The 16,191-nt window shown below is 37.7% G+C and overlaps 1 protein-coding gene across 3 annotated transcripts in view; it reads right to left on the bottom strand.

The window, feature by feature from the left end:
* LOC127434635 (anion exchange protein 2-like) overlaps positions 1-16,191 on the bottom strand; it is an 81,779-nt gene that overhangs the window by 6,508 nt on the left and 59,080 nt on the right. For all 3 annotated transcript variants that reach the window (XM_051687512.1, XM_051687511.1, XM_051687513.1), the window contains 12 exons: positions 13,642-13,837; positions 13,028-13,133; positions 12,680-12,864; positions 10,559-10,775; positions 9,477-9,683; positions 8,880-9,028; positions 8,350-8,544; positions 2,658-2,903; positions 2,439-2,528; positions 1,533-1,699; positions 686-939; positions 91-260 (listed from right to left, as the gene is read on the bottom strand). In XM_051687512.1, the coding sequence (XP_051543472.1) occupies positions 91-260; positions 686-939; positions 1,533-1,699; positions 2,439-2,528; positions 2,658-2,903; positions 8,350-8,544; positions 8,880-9,028; positions 9,477-9,683; positions 10,559-10,775; positions 12,680-12,864; positions 13,028-13,133; positions 13,642-13,837 (2,182 nt within the window). The remainder of the gene's footprint in view (positions 1-90; positions 261-685; positions 940-1,532; positions 1,700-2,438; positions 2,529-2,657; positions 2,904-8,349; positions 8,545-8,879; positions 9,029-9,476; positions 9,684-10,558; positions 10,776-12,679; positions 12,865-13,027; positions 13,134-13,641; positions 13,838-16,191) is intronic.

Below are 16,191 nucleotides of genomic sequence, written 5' to 3'. Positions count from 1 at the left end.
CAGTACTTTTTTTGTGTGGGAACTCAAAAACACGTTTCTTAATAAGCCAATAATAATACACAGAGGCTTATCTTTTAAAGGGGTCCTGACCTTGCGCACGTAGGTGTGGTCGGGGTGGTATTTAGGGGGCATCAGGAGTAGCAGAATGCGTTCTGTCATCTGGATCCCATTCAGTGACATCACACCCATGTACAGGAAGATGCCAAAGAGCACAGCGATGGGGATTTGACGCAGCAGATCTCCAATTACTATTGAGAGACCTATAGCCAGAGAAATTGTTACTTCACACTTTTGTAAAACAGTAATAGATGTAGTCTTCTTATAATTTATTGATTTTATACATTAACACATATGTTGGGTTACATACAGTGCACACACACTTTCAGTAAAAATGTACTAATTTCAATGCATTTGATAACAAAACAACAAAAACAAGTGGCAAACAAATGATGCCAGAGCATTTTTCAAAACTAAATTCTCTTTCTGAGCCATTTTTGTCATGATTTTAAACAACTGCAGTCTATGCAGATATGCAAATTCGGGTTGCCTATCCATGTCTCAACACGTGCACTACCTGGCAGACCAATATTTTACATATTAAGTATCTTTTATGAGATTTATTGATCTTATCAGCATAATCGTCATATCAGATCTTATGTATGAATACACAATTGTTGAAACCCACCTACAAGTGCTGCCACCAGTAACCCGGTCACCCTCTGCTCCTTGACCTCCTGGATACGAGGTTTGTCTCCAGGGGCGACAGCTTTGCTCATCACAGTAAGGGCATTGGCATGGGTTACCGAGCGTACGGTGGCTGCAGCCATCCATGGCAAGCCAAACAGAGCGCTGGTGCCACCCAGAGTTACGATGAGCAACAAGTCCAGATGAAACCCGGAGCCCTTTACCAGCATACGCTCTTTCTTACTGACTATCAGCCTATAAGAAGAGAGAGCATCGTGCTTTAATACTGACATCACTTATCCACCCTCATGTCATTCCACACCCGTATGACTTTCTCTTGTCCGTAGAACACAAAATTCAATATTATGAAGAATCTTCGGGATTCTTTTCCATACAATGAAACCATATTGTGTCCAGGGGCTGTACTCAAGTTCCAAAAAAAACACCACAAAAGTAGTCCATTTGACTGAATTCTAGTTCTACGGAAACCATACAATAGCTTTGTGTTAGGAACAGACTGAGATTTAAGTCATCATTCATTGATAATCTTCCCTTCTGCTTGAGTTTTCATCTCATTTGTGCATGCATATTTTCAAACTTGCGCAACACTAAGGAAAGATTTTCAGTGAACAACTTGGAATATAGTGTCATATGGACTGTATTTATGCTACTTTTATGAAGCATTTTTCATTTAAATGTCTCCTTTTGTGCACCATGGAAGAAAGTCAAATGGTTTGAAATGGCATGAGGGTGAGTATATGATGAAAGAATTTTCATTTTTGGGTGAATTACTCTTTAAACAATGTATCCCACATATGTGAGTATGATAAAACAAAGCAAGAACTCACGTGGTGATTTGTGTCTCCATAAAGATGAGGATAAAGACAAGCAAAGCAGGAAGAATGCTGGCAAACATCATCCAAATGGGGAACTGACCATCTGTGCCCAGAGGATTGACTATCCACCCTCGCTTATCAGGACTAGTCACGGAAAATCCTCGGGGGACACTAAGCTTCTGCAGGGTGGAAAATGCAAAAAGAACTAGATTAGAATACTAGAACTAGATTTTTATGAATGGTAACATGAGTGTTGCTTGCCAATTTTGCAATGGTAATGTGTCATGGGTGGTTGCTATGATGGTTACTTACTGCTCCAATTCAAAAGCACCCACCACCAAGCAGGGTCACAAATTAAGGGGGGCTCAGGGCAACAATGCACCCAAAAAAATGCCCTTGAGATGATTTCTCGTTTTTTTTGTAATTTCTGCTTTAGGTCTTAATATTCTATTTTAGTCCTGGTTATACCTATTATGGCATGAAATAAAGTATGATTTCATTAGGGTAAGAGGTCATAAATTCTCAATGTTGAGAATTTGTATTAAATAATTAATTAAATTGATGTATTTGACATAAATGGATGAGACACAGTTTGTTTTAAATGGTTAGATATATTGCACCTTTATGTAAAAGTTCATTTCTGACACTACCACCAAGTCACTGCTATGTTGCTTGGGTCCCTCCTGCAACGCAAGTCTTCACCCGTTTTGTCTTCTGCCAGGTGAAAAATGAAAATCTGACCACTTAGAAAATTAATAGCAAACCCCTTCTAAACAAGCCACACTATCTGAGCTATGCAAAACCTCCTTAAGGGTTTGCTCATATCCCTAATCCTATTGCTTTAGTGATTTTTGCCTTAACAAGCTTTAATAATAAGTTGATCAAATCATCTGCTACCTGACAACTATCCATTCTCACCTGTGTGTACGTGTCTTGGATGCTGTAGTCTACTAGAACCATCATAAATATAGCGATGGGAACTCCAAAATCACCAATAACTCTTCTTAGCTGCGATAAAAAAGACATAAAAAAAAAAAAGACAACATGTTGCTTATTTTCAACAGAAGAGGAAAAGTACAATCATTTTAATCACACCACATTGGGTCACTTGATCAGATTGATCACATAACTTCTTACCCTGCCAGGGAAGAAGGCACTGTTTTTGAACTTGCGTAGGTAGAAGGCGATGAAGAACGTTCCAGACATGAGCACCAATGACAGAAGAGCAGTATTGGGCTCTCCAACCACATTCACTGCCTCAGGTGAACTGCTGTTCACCAATAATAAACTTGAGGTAACTCTCTCCACGCTTGAGTTGTACATTGAGCCATTCAGATCAACCAAAACAGCAGAGCAGCGTCTCAGAGGATGCTCCTGGAATATCTGTGTGGCAAGTAGACATCAAGAGGTCTTAGGCCAGAAACACACTTTATGCAAGTACGCGTACGCAGATGCGAGCGCTTGGCCAAAGCATTGCCAACGTGTGGTCTGGTTAAACATGCTTAATATGGGTTCTTGCGTTACTGTGGTGGTAACAAACCTCAGTACTTTATGGTGCATTAGAGTTACCTTTAACATTCTCTTCAAACTGTTGCTTCACCATGACAGCAGTCAGCTTTAAAGGGATAGTTAACCCAAAAATAAAAATATTCTCATCATTTACTCACCCTCATGCCATCCCAGATGTGTATGACTTTCTTTCTGCTGCAGAACACAAATAAAGATTTTTAGAAGAATATTTAAGCTCTGTAGGTCCATACAATGCAAGTGAAGTCTTCACTTTCACTCTCACTTTTACATTTGAAAGTCACATGAGGTGCCTGTTTAGTTTCACTTTCACATCTGAAAGTGAAAGCTAAAATGGAGATTTAGAGTAAAAAAAGACTTAAATATTGTTCTGTTTCTCACCCACACCTATTATATCGCTTCTGAAGATATGGATTTAAACACTAGAGTCTTATGGATTACTTTTATGTTTCCTTTGTGATTTTTGGAGCTACAAAAGGTCTGATCACCATTTACTTGCATTGTGTTGACCTACAGAGCTGAGATATTTTCCTAAAAATCTTTGTTTGTGTTCTGCTGAAAAAAGAAAGTCATACACATCTGGGATGGCATGAGGGTGAGTAAATGATAAGAGAATTTTCATTTTTGGGTGAACTATACCCAGGGGTGTCCAAAGTCCGGCCCACGGGCCATCTGCGGCCCTCTGACTGCTCCAGTGCGGCCCGCGAGAGACTTTAAGCCCGCTATACACTCTACTTTAAGATTGTTGCTTGTCAGACTGTACGATATGAATGCATTGATATCCCCATGGCACACTGTGCGACATTATGTCAGACTGTACGATACACATCGTAGCCGACTGTGGTCCCAATCGTCCCGATCGGTGAACGTGACTCACGTTACGGGAGCGCTGCGAAACAGAAGTGGAACGGTGAGATTTGCCTGCCCCGGAAGAGCATGTTTTTTTACTGAAAGTCAGGACATCAGCATTTCCGTTGCTCCAATACCACTCCATCACGAACATAGGCTAACATATAAAAAGAAAGATGGATTTTGTAAAATAGGCCTATAATAAAACATCCTGATCACAAATACAGAAAATTACAGATGTTAAGAATAAATGCGAGTGCGGGAGGTAGCCTATAGTAATAATTAGATACCACAAGCAAATATTCATTGCGGAAATAAAAAGACTTGTGGCCTGAAAAATTACAAACTTCTCCGTTCACATAGGGGAAAACAAAAAAGGTGGGTTATAGTACGTCTTTTTCCTCTTTTAGATTAGTAACCTCTCGGCCATGCAAAATTTAGAAAATTCATAAAGGCTAATAATATTTCACGCTTGCAAATTCCCTATGGATAATGCACAAACATGACAGATTTCTATAATTGTATCCAACTGTATCTGCTGATTTGGATTAAAAAGTCCCATAAATACTTACCAATATAAATTGTTCAAACTTTAATAAAATTTGAGTGGTGTGAATCTTAACTAAATAAGTTTACAGATGTTTAAAGTAAATATATTAAAAGTAAAATAGTAAAAACATGTAAAGAAAATGCAATCATTTATTTATTTTCATTTTGTAAGCTCTGTATTTATATAATTCAGGGAATAATGCTTTCATATTGCTGAAGTATTACACTTTTCTCCAAGTATTTTCTGCTTATTTATTTATTAAAACTTTTTATATAAAATGAAAAGAAGAAAAAACATTGAAAGAGCTTGAGTAGAGTGATAACTGGGCACAAATGGTGCAGACGCGGAGCAGGTTTCTTCCCAGGTGAATTGGGGTGCGAAAGAGGAGCGGACAGCTGCAATGCTGCGACACTGCCAGAACTTCGTCTGAGGTTAAAGATCATCGCAAAGGCTATTAATCAGCCGTCGGTGAACATGTCACACTGAGCATTGTAAGATTTACGATTTTGCCCTACAACGACAGAAATCCTTTAGGATTCCCAAAATTTGTCTCAGACGGCAGAATCGTGGCCAAAATCGTACAGTGTGCACCAGGCTTTAGAAATAGAACAGAATTAGGCCCGCTATGAAGAAATTATATGAAATTCATATTCTGGGCACTGGATATCGCTATCACGTGCAGCTGCTATTCACAGCGCATCATCTCCACTAGTGCGTTCGGTGTCGTCACCAGCTTCATCCACTGGCAGAGTTCAACAGGAGTTTGGAATACTACTTATTTTCAAGGATGAAGCTCCCCGCTGAAAGAATTATGCATTTATTAAAGGATTGACATCAGGTTAGATACTTTACTCATGTACTTGTTCTTGTAAAAATGTCCTGGTACCTCACATCATACATCTGAGTAGAGCTGCTGTTGTGCGAGCAGCTGTAGAGTTTACTGAGCGTGCAAAAAGACGCGCGAACTGATCATACTCTTCCAGAACGTCCTCTGTAGCACTGGGAAGTATACTGTAATTAACTGGTTCATTCTGATATTTCGTTGAAACTAGAAAAATTATTCACTGGCTTCCCAGCGCCATTTGAGTGAGGACATACTGTAGTAGACAGCGCTTAAAACACTTGCGCATTTGTGCCTGATGCGTGCGCTCATCTTGCACATGCACGTCTACAAAATAAAATGAAGCGCCATAATTTTGATCAAATTAAAATCATATTTGTAAAGCAAACAACAGCAGAACAGAAGTTATAATTGTATAGCTATAAAGAGTAATTCCTTGAAAAATAAAGAGTAATTCCTTGTATCACTTCATATAGTGATCAAATGTAATCTGATTCTGATTATTGTGATGGGTCACACCCAACACTTATAGCAGCTCTGTGTGTGCTTTGCAGTGCCACTGAACTGACATCAAAAAGATAAAAATGTGAATAAATTAGTATAATATTTTGTATAAGACGCATCACTGTTCCATTATATGTGTTCTTTGTGAGTGAAATAGCCTATCGTTTATTTAAATGTAGGGCCTACACAAGCATAACATAGAGCAGACATTATGATGAAAACATGCGTAATATTAAGCATACAATATAAAGATTATGCATAGTGGCAACCTAGTAGCTTCTAGCCATTTCTTTTATTATTACAGCAATGCGGCCCGCGGCACCTTATTTTCTGCATTTGGCCCCCGACCGAAAAAGTTTGGACACCCCTGCTTTAACCCTTCTGTGGTCTTAACGATGTCCTTAAGAGTCAAACTGACCCTTTTTTATGTTCAAATTCATAAGCTTGTAATAAAGTCTATGTTTGCTCCATCTCTCTACTTTTGATCTTAAATCATTAGTTTAGGTGCCAGCTAACACTAGGAAAAAAAAAATTCTCTATCGCCTTCTATCACAATAAACACACATGAAAGGCAAAAATTAAACCGCTTTCCCTAGAAACTCATCAGTCAATCATTGTTTTGATGAATGAAGGCTATACAATGCTTAAAGATTTCATACAAAGGTGTACACTACAGTCTTCAAAGACAAAGGTCAACTGGCTCTAACAAGGACAGAAAGAGATGTGGAAGGCAAGATGTACAACTAAACAAGAGGATAAGTACATCAGAGTCTCTAGTTTGAGAAATAGACACCTCACATGTCCTCAGCTGACAGCTTCATTGAATTCTACCCGCTCAACACCAGTTTCATGTACAACAGTAAAGAGGAGACTCAGGGGTGCAGGTCTTATGGGAAGAATTGCAAAGAAAAAGCCACTTTTGAAACAGAAACAGAAAAACAAAAATAAAAGGTTAGAGTGGGAAAAGAAACACAGACATTGGACAACAGATAATTGGAAAAGAGTGTTATGGATCTTAACCCCATTGAGCTTTTGTGGGATCAGCTAGACTGTAAGGTGCGTGAGAAGTGCCCGACAAGACAGCCACATCTATGGCAAGTGCTACAGGAAGTGTGGGGTGAAATGTCACCTGAGTATCTGGACAATCTGACAGCTAGAATGCCAAGGATCTGCAAAGCTGCCATTGCTACACGTGGAGGATTTTTTGATGAGAACTCTTTGAAGTAGTTACATTTTTTTCAAATTGTAATAGTAATTTTTCATGTTATTAATGTCCTGACTATACATTGTGATCAGTTGAATGCCACTTTGGTGAATAAAAGTACCAATTTCTTTCCATAAGAGCAAAATCTGTACATTATTCCAAACTTCTGGCCACCAGTGTAAATAACATACCCCCTGCTTTTCAGATCTGTATGTTGTGATAGAAAGTGACAGAGAAAACAAAATTTTTCTAGTGTTTGCTGCCATCTAGTGGAATGATCTAAGACTAACATTAGGGAGATCGAGCAAACAGAGCATTTATTACACTGTCTGGCCAAAAACAAACTTGCCGGTTGGATTTAAATAATGGTTATGATCTGGGGTTGCTTCAGTTGGTCAGGTCTAGGCTCAGCAATGTTATGCGGCAATAAAATGAAGTCACATGACTACCCGAATGTACTGAATGACCAGGTTATCCCATCAATGGATTTTTTTCTTTCCTGATGGCACGGGCATATTCAAGGACAACAATGCCAAGATTCATCAGGCTCAAACTGTGAAAGAGTGGTTCAGGGAGCATGAGGAATCATTTACACACATGAATTGGCCACCACAGAGTCCTGACCTTAACCCCACTGACAGTCTATGGGATGCGCTGGAGAAGACTTTACGGTGTGGTCTCCATAACCTGGTCATTCAGTACATTCATGTACTCAGCTGACTTAATTTTATTGCTGCATAACATTGCTGAGCCTAGACCTGACCAACTGAAGCAACCCCAGATCATAACCATTATTTAAATCCAAACTGCGACTTATCTTTTTGGCCAGGCAGTGTATAAGCTTTTGAAATTGAACATAAAAAGGGGTCAATTTGACCCTTAAGGACAATGTAGGGATTTGTTTTTTGTAGCTTTGTGTAAAAATACATGAAATAAAAAAAATGACATTGCCAGGTTCAGATCACCTCTGTGGAGGATGTCATGAAGTATCAGGCTGAAAACTTAAGTCGATGTAAATCAGTGTAAAAAAATTCAAAAGGGTCAAATTGACCCATAAGTCCAAGGAAGAGTTAAAGAGAAAACTCAACGTAGAAGCGGACAGTTCACACTAATCTCTGCTACAGTGGCCCTTCTGGCAATGTTGAGAATGCGTTCCAAAATGCGTCAGACCGCATCTCATAACACAACGCAACAACGTATGAAATTGAGCTTGCATTGCTAGAAGCACCCACGTTCATGTATTTGCTTAGAGTATGTTTTGGCATTAACTAATTATATATGAAGACATACTTTGTAGTAGATTATTATGTACGCAGACTGTCCTGAGTGAGGTGTGAACTTTAATCAAGACTACCTTGACCAGTTTTGAGAAGGTCTCGTAGATGAATATGAGTGAGATGAGGAAAGAGAAGATCTCCTGGGTGAAACGGGAGACAAACCGGACAAGGAAGCTGCCCTCAAAAGCCACCATCACCACCACGATGATGATGAGCCAAAATCCAATCCACACCCGACCTGTCAGGTACTCCATATTATTGCTCTTACAGAACTGCAGAAGAGAACGAACATTAAATTTGAAAGGAAAACTTAAAAGATCGAAAACTAATTAGCAGATAGTCAGCTGATTCAAAGACTGACATATTATTAAAACATTTCCCTTTGTGTTCCGCATAAGACAGAAAGTCTTACAGGTTTGGAACGAAATGAGGGTGAGTAAATTATGACAGAATTTCCATCTAAAGATGTTAATCCAGGATCACATCCAACCTGGCAAAATCGCATCAGCAAACCCCACAACTTTCAACCCTTAGAGGGCAGCAAATTGTTTTCAATGAATTTGACAAATTGGTCTAAGTGATCCAAGGAACAACAGTATGAACTCACAGAGAAGAACGCTTCTTCAAACACCAGGATTGGTCCAGAGAAGCCCACCACTAGAAGTGGCTGAGCCCCGAGAAGACAGAACATCATACCCTGAATACATGTGGCCACTATCAGCTCTGAAACACCAATGAGCCCTTCAGTCTTCTCACCTGTATACATAAGACAGAGTTCTTCATGAATTCTTTAACAGTGAGGTCATACAAAGGACACAAATACTGTCTAGGGATTAAAGGTCATCTAATCTAAAATACTTATCAGGATCAGAGTCGTTAATTGCGTTTATCGCGATAACCCTTACAATTCTGTGGCAAACTAAATTGTAAATTGCACAGGTTTCTCTTACACTTCCATCATATTTCAGGCAAAAACAAACAAAAGTCAACCTACAAATGGCTTAGTTATCGTTGTCTTCGCATTATAACCTGGGATGGGAGAAAGTAATTTAACATTGAGAAGATTACACACATCAGCTTTAACAATCACTTCAAATAATGCCTCAAATCATTTCATGTTTTGAATAACATCCAGCTATTACTGATCCCATGCATTAAAAAAAAATAAAAAATTGTAAGACCTACAGATCATATCCATACTTACCCAGAAGCCCTCCAAACGTGATGGCAGGGGAAAGAGCGGCAAAATAGATAAAGATGACGGCAGCCATGCACTGGGCGTTCAACGCATCCTTAAAGTCACTGATATACTTTGGGTAGCGTCGTCGGGCGTCAAGGATTAATCCACCAAACAGACGACCTGTACGTCGTAAAGGGTCGTCTTCTGGTTTAAAGGGTGCCAACAATGCCTCTGGTATACACACGAGGAGAGAAGACGGGATAATATTACTAAAACAGGCTATTAGTGAAATAACCATAAAGGCTGCAAAAAACAAACAAACAAAAAACACAAAACTAAAAATATGAAATGAATATAATTATTTCATATAATCAGAAAGAATTTGCTGTTCAAATATAGTTGAATGTGTGTGAATATATATATTATACACACACACACACACACACACACACACATATATATATATATATATATATGTATATCTATCCATCCATCCATCCATCTATCCATCTATCTATCTATCTATATATATATATACACACATACAGTATATACATATATATCGACTCGTCATATAAATAAATATATATATATATAATTCTATATTAATAATTATGTAATGAAATGAAATATGAAATAAAATAATGAAAATTGACTACTGGTGAAATACCAAATAAAAAACCAAATAAAACAAAAACAAAGGACAAAAACCAAAATTATACAAAGAATAAAATATTAAATTTAATTAAAAAAAAAAAAAACATTTAATAAAATAAAAACATAGGATACTAGAGTAAACGTAAAAGAAAAAACAAAGCAAAAAAAGAAAAGCAAAATATAAAATAAAATACAAAATAAACAAATAAAAATAAAACAAATAAAATCTAATTATTAAATCTAATTAATTAAATAGAACTGGTTACTGCTGAAATAACCATGACTGTTGGAAATAAGACAAAATACAGAATAAAATCATGTAAAATAAAATAAAAGTCTAGATACAATTCAAGAAAAATAAACTACAAAAGCAAAGAAAGGCAAAGAAAGAAAAACTGAATTTGAACTAAAAGTCAGCCCTGACAGAAGTTACAGAGATGATGGCAAACCTTTCTCCTCAAGGCTCTTGGGCTCTTTGGAGAGCTGGACTACCTCTTGCTCTTCTCTCTTGCGGAGCATCTCTCTTTGAAAGTGAGCAACAGAGTGCAGGAGGTCTTCACCGCCCAGTTCTGACGGAGGGAGCACGATACTGCAGTCCAGGAAGCCGTTGATGGCGTTGAGCAGGTCCTGCCGGTCATCTGCCAGGTACGCAGCTTCGTGAAATTGCTGGAGAGAGAGAATGGATCAATTTAACTCTCTTACAGCTAGTAAATTTGCCTGGAATTAATAACAACAAGTCAACATATTTTTATAACTTCTCTTCGACTTAAGACCTGTTCACAGTCCAAATTTTCTGCATAAATAAAATGTGTCATTGTTGTCGATAATTCTGGTGCAATGTTTTTTCTCTTTTTCATATTTAGTTACATTGGACTATTTAGTTACATTTAGTTAGTTACATACCAGATGTTGCAGAATTTGCCATTGTATTGGACTTAGACAAGCCTTTTAAAACATTTTGACTTGAAGCGTTAAATACGCCAGCCAATGTGAGGACGAGAATCTGCTTTCTCTCCAGTGTTGGGGAGTAGCTAAATAAAGTAGCGACTACTAACTTAACTACAGTTTTCAGTAGTGTGGAAGTAGACTTTCGTTACAATAGTGTAGCTTTTCCAGTAACAAGCTACGTTTAAAGAGCATCACAAAATAATACAATTGTCACAGCAGAGAGAGTAATCAAACATGCTCACCTAAACTCTCTAAAATGTAGCGCTGGGAAATCCAAATTATTGAAGTTGAATCAGTTCTTTCGAACAGTTTATTTAAATGAAGTGGTTACAATAAAAAATCACTTATACAGTATTTAGTGTTGGGAACTCCAATTCATTTAAGTGTGTCAGTTCGTTTGGACTAGTTCACATTAATGATTCACTTGTTCACTTGAGCCCCTGCACTGCCTTAAAGGGGCTGTGCCAGAAGTCACTTTCTTCTTTTTTGAAGCGCAATACTTAGTTAATCTCTGCTGTTTATTACAACAGTATATTCGGAAAATACTTATTAGTTTATATTTAGTATATATTTAGATGTTCAATTGAATGTTGTCACCCTAATTGTTTAATATTTAAATATATAGCTATCAGGTGATATTATTTATTTAAATAAATAATAATAAATAATATAATATGATCATTTCTTCTTTGAATAGCTTCAATTGAGCTACTTTTTGTTAGTAACTTGTAGTGTAGCTAACTACTTTTTAAAAGTGTTCTTATTCCGGGTTCAATACAAGTTAAGCTCAATCGACAGTATTTGAGGCATAATGTTGACTATCACAAAAATGAATTTAGGCTCGTCCCTCCTTTTCTTTAAGAAAAGCAAAACTAACAGCGAAGCACTTACAATAGAAGTGAACGGGGGCCAATCCGTAAACATTAAAATACTCACGCTTTCAACAATATGCATGTAACAATATGCATGTAAACGTGATTTTAGTGTGATAAATTCACTAATGAACCATTTAAGAGTGGTGGTGGCGTAGTGGGCTAAAGCACATAACTGGTAATCTGGTTCGATCCCCACAACCGCCACCATTGTGTCCTTGAGTAAGACACTTAACTCCAGGTTGCTCCGGGGGGACTGTCCCTGTAATAAGTGCACTTATTAAGTCGCTTAATAAGTCAGTCGCTTTGGATAAAAGCGTCTGCCAAATGCATAAATGTAAATGTAATGCCATGATAACATAACACAGTAAACCATGAAACGCCTGTAAAAACGACTATTTAAACAACTTTACAGCTCAAATAATACACAAGTTTTAACAGAAGAATGAATGCAAGTGCTTTTATAAAATTATAACCTTCACATTTTTGCCTTTAAATTCTCAAAAAATTGGTCCCATTAAATTCCATTGCAAGTGCATCACTGTAACTTTGATTTATTTTTTTAAAGGAGGGACGAGTCAAACTTCATTTTTGTGGTAATCAACATTATGTCACAAATGCTATCGATTGAGCTTAACCTGTATTGAACCCGGAATATTCCTTGAGCTATCTGTACTTTGTTATACCGTAAGTAGCTTGTAGCTTGGGAAGCTACAGTTTCAGAGTAGCTTCTCCAACACTGTTTCTCACCTTGTCGGACATAAGTGTAGAAATGGAGCGTCCGATCTGGTGGTAGTCCATATTGGTGCTGGGAGGTCCGAGCAGCACAAAGAGAAACCGCACAGGAACTGGGACCTCCAACACTGAGTCCAGCTCCACAGCCTCCTGAAGCCGAACAAACGCCATGGTGGGCTGCTCCAGGAAGTCAACGCTGCCTGACAAAAGAGCAATGAACTTAATTTCCTCTTGTTTTGTTGGTGTTGATGAAGTAAATTACAATTGCTTACATTGATGAATCATTGTATGTAGGTTACATGAAGAAAATAGGTCTCTCTGAATTCCTATAGAACGCTTCCAAGTTATACTATAATAACTTACCAACAAGTACGACAGTAGCCTCAGCATTTTCCGGAATTTTCTCCAGAAGCTTAAGTTCATGCTTGGATTTGGATTTGTGCATGCCCATAGCTGGAGCCGATTCTTTCTGTAAAATAACAAAACAAGAAATTCTATTTTTTATTTTTTCAGAAAAAAATGTGTGGTGCTTGCCCAGGCAAAAATGCTAGGGTGTTGTTGGTGGCTTCCAGGGCATTGCCATGCAGTTGCTAGGGTGTTCTGGATGGTTGCTTACTGGCCTGAAAGAGCCCACCCCCAAGTCTCTATGATTTTACTGTCATTAGATATGACTCTGGTACCTCCTTATTTTCAGACATTTATTTGATTAGAGATATCATTGACATCCGTAGCACAAATGGTGCTGGACGAGTCTTTGTTCAAATCCCTAAACCTAAGTATGAGCAAAAGTAATAGTTATGCTTGCCTTTGAAATCACCACCAAAAATCATGAAGACCATTTTATGTTTTATAAGGAACAGAAAAATCCATTTTGATTGATGGAACAAGAAACACATTCACACACTGTAAGAGCCAAAATAAAAATATATTATGTGAGGATGACAAATAACTTAATTGAGATCTTTCCACATAATTACCTCATTCTTCTCTATGTCAATGTGAAGTGTGCTGTCTTGACTGGCCCTTGAGGAGCCCATGAGTGGCTCTGTGACGGAGGGTTCGGGGACGGACAGGTGGTTACTGCTGTTCTGGTGATGGGGGATCAGAGAGCCCAGACTTGTAGTTGAGATGTTCCTGGGGAAGGAGCTGTGCTCTTTCTCATCGCTCGGGTGACTGAGGGAGGGAGAGCAGGGGAACCAGTGGGTAAGAGACTCTAAAAGAGACTGGAAAGGTTCGAATGTGGATCTATAGGATGGGTGGCATTATGGCGAATGGTATTACAGAGGGACAAAAGGGTAGTAACGGATTATAAATATCAGGAGAAAATATCTTTTAGGGCGAAAAATCTCTCTCACTATATATGTTAGGCGTTTCTTCAACTTTGGGCAATTTTATGTCCCAGGGGTTGATTTTTTATTCAAACTAACAGATTTCAACTGTCTAATTATATGATATTCACATTAAAACTGACTCCAAAACTTTTAACCAGGCCTTCATAATTTATTTTTGCTACTTTTCAAATGCCTTTTAGGTATAGATTTTACTGTCCCAGACCCGCACTTTCAATATTAAACAATGAAAATCCATTGCAAAAATACAAATTATTGCATGTTTAAAACTATGATAATCTAAACAAAGGAGGAAATAAACAATAACAATTAAAACATTTTTTGTGTGAAAATTATTTCTAACAAAAATTATGACTCACTGTCCCACAGCCAGTGTTGGGTAACGTTACTTTTAAAAGTAACTCGTTAGAATATTGCGTTACTCCTTAAAAAAGTAACTTAATAAATTAAAAGGTTTTTTTATGGAAAGTAAAGCGTTACTTTACTTTTGCGTTACTTTTTTCTCACAGCCACTTTCTCTTCTGCTATGCTACGCATTCCATATAAATAAGCCATGCATTGCATACAAGAGACATTATAGGTCATGTTAGCTACTGTACAACGCTCGTGTCAAAACAAAATAGTAAACAAACAGATATTTAGAAAGTAGGTCTTCACGTCATATTTATAATAAAGAATCAATTACATGAAGATGCATGATTTGTTTTCCCATCAACATGGCAGCTAATATGAATAATGAAGGATAACCACTGTCTTACCTAAAGCAGCAAAGTCCAACACTTGAACCTGCATCATATGTCATCATATGTGGTGCCCATCGACAATGCCAGAGTCAACTTAAGATGTTTTTCAAAAGTCAGGATAAATTCAGTGGGGAATGCTAGTCTAACATGTTCATGGAATAAGTCTGATGAATAAATGAATCTTTTTCACTTAAGTCATCTCAGTGCACGCTTGTTTTGAGCTGATCCACGGTGCGTACAGACGCCACAACTTCAAATGCGCATGTTGATACAACTTGAATAGAATAGTTATGCTTCCAAAATGTCATAAAAACGGTTTGTTTCATGGATCAAACTACTTGTTTATTATAAAACAAAAATGTAGAATCTTTTTAGAAACTAAGACATTTTCTCTGTGTACACAATCGATGTAGAACGTTGCTCGGAGCCACAGATCCAGAGTCTTTTCTCATCCCATTCTCCCAGTTACAGGGAGCTGTAACACGGAGCAGTTCGGCTGCATAAGTTATTGAATTGAGCAAATATTTCACCCTGTGTATCATATCGTGGCCAGTGGAAGACTAGTCTTATAATCACTCTGCCTAAACGCGTTTACAGATTTTTTATTGCAGTGTGTATTAACACATGAATCAATCGCGTTTCACTCAAACAAATGTTGACCTCATATTACTATAAAACACGAACTGCGCATGCAATTAGCGAGTTGATTGACAGGTGATGTCTATCTGAAAGGTGACTGGCTCTTTTACCAGCAAGGCGGGACTTCCTTTCTACATTTATTGACTGTTAGGTGCTAGAGCTTCTTGGTTGGGCGTTCCAATTTCTCCCATTCATTTAAGTAGAAGTGACTCATCTCTGCAAAATAGTCTGTGAGGCCAGAGACTATTTAGCAGAGACGAGTCACTTCTATTTCAAGTGAGGCACTTACAATAGAAGTGAATGGGGGCCGATCTGTAAACGTTAAAATATTCGCTATACTAAAAGTATAACCACAAGATGTAAACAATATGCGTGTAAACACAATTTCAGTTTGACACCATCAGTTACTAACCTTTTCTGTGTAAAGTTATAGCCAATTTTGATGACATGATGATGTAATGACAACAAACCCTAAAATGACTGTAAAAATGAAGATTTAAACAACTTTACATCTAAAAAAAAAAACATACGTTTTAACAGAAGAATCAATGTAAGTGCTTCTTTTAAATGATAAGCTTCACATTTCTGCCTTTAAAACCTCCAAAAATGGGCCCCATTCATTTCCATTGTAAGTGCCTCACAGTAACCTCAATTTTTGCTTTTTTTTAAAGAAAAGAATTCGAGTTGAAATACATTTTTGTGGTGGTCAGCATCATGCCACAAATGCTGTCGACCGAGCTTAACTTGTATTGAACCCGGAATATTCCTTTAACTTTTCCTTCTTGCCTTTTCTGTA

Source organism: Myxocyprinus asiaticus, chromosome 44, assembly GCF_019703515.2.
Source record: "Myxocyprinus asiaticus isolate MX2 ecotype Aquarium Trade chromosome 44, UBuf_Myxa_2, whole genome shotgun sequence".
NCBI classification, from domain to species: Eukaryota; Metazoa; Chordata; class Actinopteri; order Cypriniformes; family Catostomidae; genus Myxocyprinus; species Myxocyprinus asiaticus.
This window is presented reverse-complemented; position numbering and strand designations above follow the sequence as displayed.